Source organism: Glycine soja, chromosome 5 (assembly GCF_004193775.1).
Source record: "Glycine soja cultivar W05 chromosome 5, ASM419377v2, whole genome shotgun sequence".
NCBI lineage: Eukaryota > Viridiplantae > Streptophyta > Magnoliopsida > Fabales > Fabaceae > Glycine > Glycine soja.
In genome coordinates, this window is record NC_041006.1 from 35,353,672 (window position 1) to 35,357,543 (window position 3,872).

A 3,872-nucleotide genomic window follows, 5' to 3' on the forward strand; every position below is an offset into this window, starting at 1 on the left:
TTTTCTATGCATATATTTATTAATTTATGAAAATAACATTTGAAGATGTAGTATTGAATACCGGCAGAGTTGATTGAATTTGATATCTCACAAGAGTGAGTGACTTAATTGTGCCTGCGTAAGGGTTTTGGTATGGCGATAGGATGTTACGCTAGAATTCCGTTGCCCCCACACCCACGTACAATTTGGAAGCCACAGACAAATCCACCACGTGGTCTTCTCTTACATGTCTGAGGTGGACCTCCAAAACACTCTATTTATACCCAATTTTCCCTCTTCCCCTCCAAAACCACTCTTCACTTTCAATCTCTTTCCCTTCCTTTCCTTGAAAATCACTCTCCACGATCATGGCAGCACTCAATTCGAGCACTTGGGCCAAACCTCAATTCCATCACCCTCTCTCTTCTTCTTCCTCATTATTAACAGACATGGGCTTCCCCACTAGGTTTCCCAAGAAGCCCATTGGAGAGGTGGTGAATTGTGCTCTACACTCCCCCCCAGTGACCCATTTTCCAAACCAACCCTTCACAAAAACACTCCAAATTACCAAAGAACCTACCTACCCCCCCGCGGAAAGGCCTCAGTGGAACCCATTCCAAAAAGCCGCCGCCAAGGCCCTCGACATGTTCGAGAGCGCGTTGCTCTCACGCGAGCTCAGCCAACCCCTCCCCAAAACCACTGACCCACGCGTCCAAATTGCCGGTAACTTCGCCCCCGTTCCGGAACACCCCGTCCAACATTCCCTCCCCGTTATTGGCACAATCCCAGACGCAGTTAACGGCGTTTATCTCCGTAACGGCGCCAACCCATTGTTCCATCCCAAAGCCGGTCACCACCTCTTCGACGGCGACGGAATGGTCCACGCCGTTAAAATCAATCACGGCACCGCCAGCTACGCCTGCCGCTTCACCGAAACGCAGCGTCTCATTCAGGAGCACGCATTGGGAAAACCGGTGTTTCCGAAAGCAATCGGCGAGCTCCACGGCCATTCCGGCATCGCGAGGCTGATGCTGTTCTACGCGAGAGGCTTGTGCGGCATCGTCGACCACCGCAGCGGCGCCGGCTCCGCCAACGCTGGCCTGGTCTTCTTCAACGGAAAACTCCTCGCCATGTCGGAGGACGACCTCCCCTACGAGCTCCGAATCACCGCCTCCGGCGACCTCGAAACAATCGGTCGCTACAGCTTCCACGACCAGCTCAATTCCTCCATGATCGCGCATCCGAAGGTGGATCCTATCTCCGGCGAGCTTTTCACTCTAAGCTACGACGTCACGAGCAAGTACCTCAAATACTTCCGTTTCTCGCCGGAGGAGGAGAAGAAGTCGCCGGACGTGGAAATCCCCCTCGGCGCCGCGACGATGACGCACGACTTCGCGATCACGGAGAATTTCGTCGTGATCCCAGACCAGAAGGTGGTGTTCAAGCTCGGCGAAATGATAAAAGGAGGATCGCCGGTGATCTACGACGACGAGAAGAAATCGCGGTTCGGAATTCTTCCGAAGTACGCCTCCGACGCGTCGAGCATCGTGTGGGTGGAGTCACCAGACACGTTCTTCTTCCACTTCTGGAACGCGTGGGAGGAACGCGAGACGGACGAAGTTGTAGTAATAGGTTCCTGCATGACGCCACCGGATTCAATATTCAAAGACACCGAAGAGAGTCTGAAAAGTGTCTTAACAGAAATAAGGCTTAACATAAGAAGCGGGAAGTCGACGCGGCGTGTGGTGGTAGAGGAAATGAACCTGGAGGCGGGGATGGTGAACCGGAACAGGCTGGGGAGAAAAACCCGGTTCGCGTACTTGTGCATAGCGGAACCGTGGCCGAAGGTGTCGGGATTCGCGAAGGTGGACCTGGAGAGTGGGGAAGTGAAGAGGCACGAGTACGGAGAGAGAAGGTTCGGGGGAGAGCCATTCTTTTTGCCAACACGTGGAGAGAATGGGAATGAGGATGAAGGGTACGTGATGGCTTTTGTGCATGACGAGGTGACGTGGCAGTCCGAGTTGCAGATTCTGAATGCACTTGATTTGAAGTTGGAGGCCACCATCATGCTGCCTTCCAGAGTGCCCTATGGCTTTCATGGCACGTTTGTGGAGGCTATGGATTTGCCCCAGTGACTCCAGCTCAGCTCCGGTAAACGGTCAAAATCATTTCACTTTCTTTCTACTCAATAAATATAATATAAACATGGAATCAGCTTGTAGCTTTGGACTATGTAAGCTCAGCTGCTTTCTGTTTCTTTCTTCTTCTTTTTTAAGAAATATATAAATTTAATTTATTTAAAAGAAAGAATAATTCACTTTCCGTTCTGCTATTTGATCTGTTATGCAGTCACACGATTTTATTCTTATAATAAAAAATGTTTCTATGAAGATATTTTATAAACAATGCGTACGTGACTTTAACTCTAAGCAACAAGAGACTTTGTGTCTGAATGAATAGAATCATACTTTGCCTTTCTGAGTCCTTTGTCATCCGTCATAGTGTTGTCTGCATTTGGACCGCATGTCTACGCTCGTGGCATGTTGGTCTGAACTTCAACTAACCGCTTATCATCTCATTTTATCTTATGAATCATTGTTTAAGTAAAGTTAGATTCTGTTACAACATTTAATATAAACGAGCGGTTAGTTTCATTTCCTTTTATGCTCTTGTTAATTGGTGCTGTGGTAGTGTATGATTATCCAATTACTTAAACGATGGGTTTGACATTGTTTTTAAAACTGATACTGGATTACTACTAAATTAATCATATGGATTATTGCGAATTTGCGATTTGATAACTTGAAAATCTAACCTATTAATATGAACTACACGGTGGTCAAAGCCTGGTCTACGTGATTACATCACTAGACGGGGACCAATTTACGTCACGCAGTGGAAGGTTAATTTTTCTACTAATATTTAATATTACTATATTCAACTTAATTTTACCAGCACTTTATTAAATATATTTTTAATCCTTATAAAAAGTGTGTTTTGATCTTGGTTTTATAAAATGTTTTAATTGTTTTTCATCCTACAAAATTATAAACTGTTGTTTTATTCCTATAAAATGAATAAATTTTGATTTTAGACCTTGTAAGACAATTTTTGTTGATTTTAATCCCTCCAAATATTGAAATCATATTATATTTTTGTCCCCTAAATTCATTTTAAGGCAAATAATTAACATTTATTTGAGGAATTTATAATTTTTTTTTAAATATCACATGTTGACATTGTATCATAAACAGTAAGGTCTTTGACTTGCACGATGGTTTACAACTTTTCACATCTAACCCATAAACTCTTCAAAAGAGTCCAAACACACGTGGATTGTAATGATGTTTTGTTAAAGTTAAAACATAATACTTAACAGAATGACTAACTTGACAAAACAGGTTACAAATTGAAGGACCATTTTTCCATTTCATTAAAAAATTCAGGAAATAAAGTAACAACATTTAAACTAGGGACTTAATATATATATTAATTAAGAACACTTGTTTATATAAAAATAATTAATAACAATCATAAAATTAAGATTAAAAATAGTTCGATACAGGTATAACTTGCAAAATTCATCAAAAGCTTTAAAAATTAAACTTTTATTAGATTTGAACTTCATTTTAGAGGTCTGAATCGAGCTGAGGCATGCAATTGTTTTCTGCATGTCTATTTTTACTGCCATCCCCTAAAATTTTAATATCCTCAAACTATACACTTCTTTATTATAACTTTGGTCTCTCACATTTCCTTCTTCTGTCTTCATCCTTTTATTGTAGTTGATGTTTCGTCTATCTAAAGTGTCATAAAAAAATAAAAAATATCATATCTCTTCCATGAAAGAAAAAGAAAGAAGACCAGCAAACCCTACATTAATTTGATTATTT

The 3,872-nt window shown here is 42.1% G+C and overlaps 1 protein-coding gene across 1 annotated transcript; it reads left to right on the top strand.

The window, feature by feature from the left end:
• The first annotated feature begins 300 nt into the window (after nucleotides 1-300).
• LOC114412766 (9-cis-epoxycarotenoid dioxygenase NCED2, chloroplastic-like) lies at nucleotides 301-2,480 on the top strand. Its single transcript, XM_028376794.1, has one exon. It carries the CDS (start codon nucleotides 348-350, stop codon nucleotides 2,112-2,114), a length of 1,767 nt encoding a protein of 588 aa, XP_028232595.1. The 5' UTR covers nucleotides 301-347; the 3' UTR covers nucleotides 2,115-2,480.
• The last annotated feature ends 1,392 nt before the right edge of the window (nucleotides 2,481-3,872 follow it).

Coding starts and splice junctions, on each gene's coding strand:
- LOC114412766 (XM_028376794.1), top strand. CDS start 348: ATGGCAGCACTCAATTCGAGCACTTGGGCCAAACCTCAATTCCATCAC.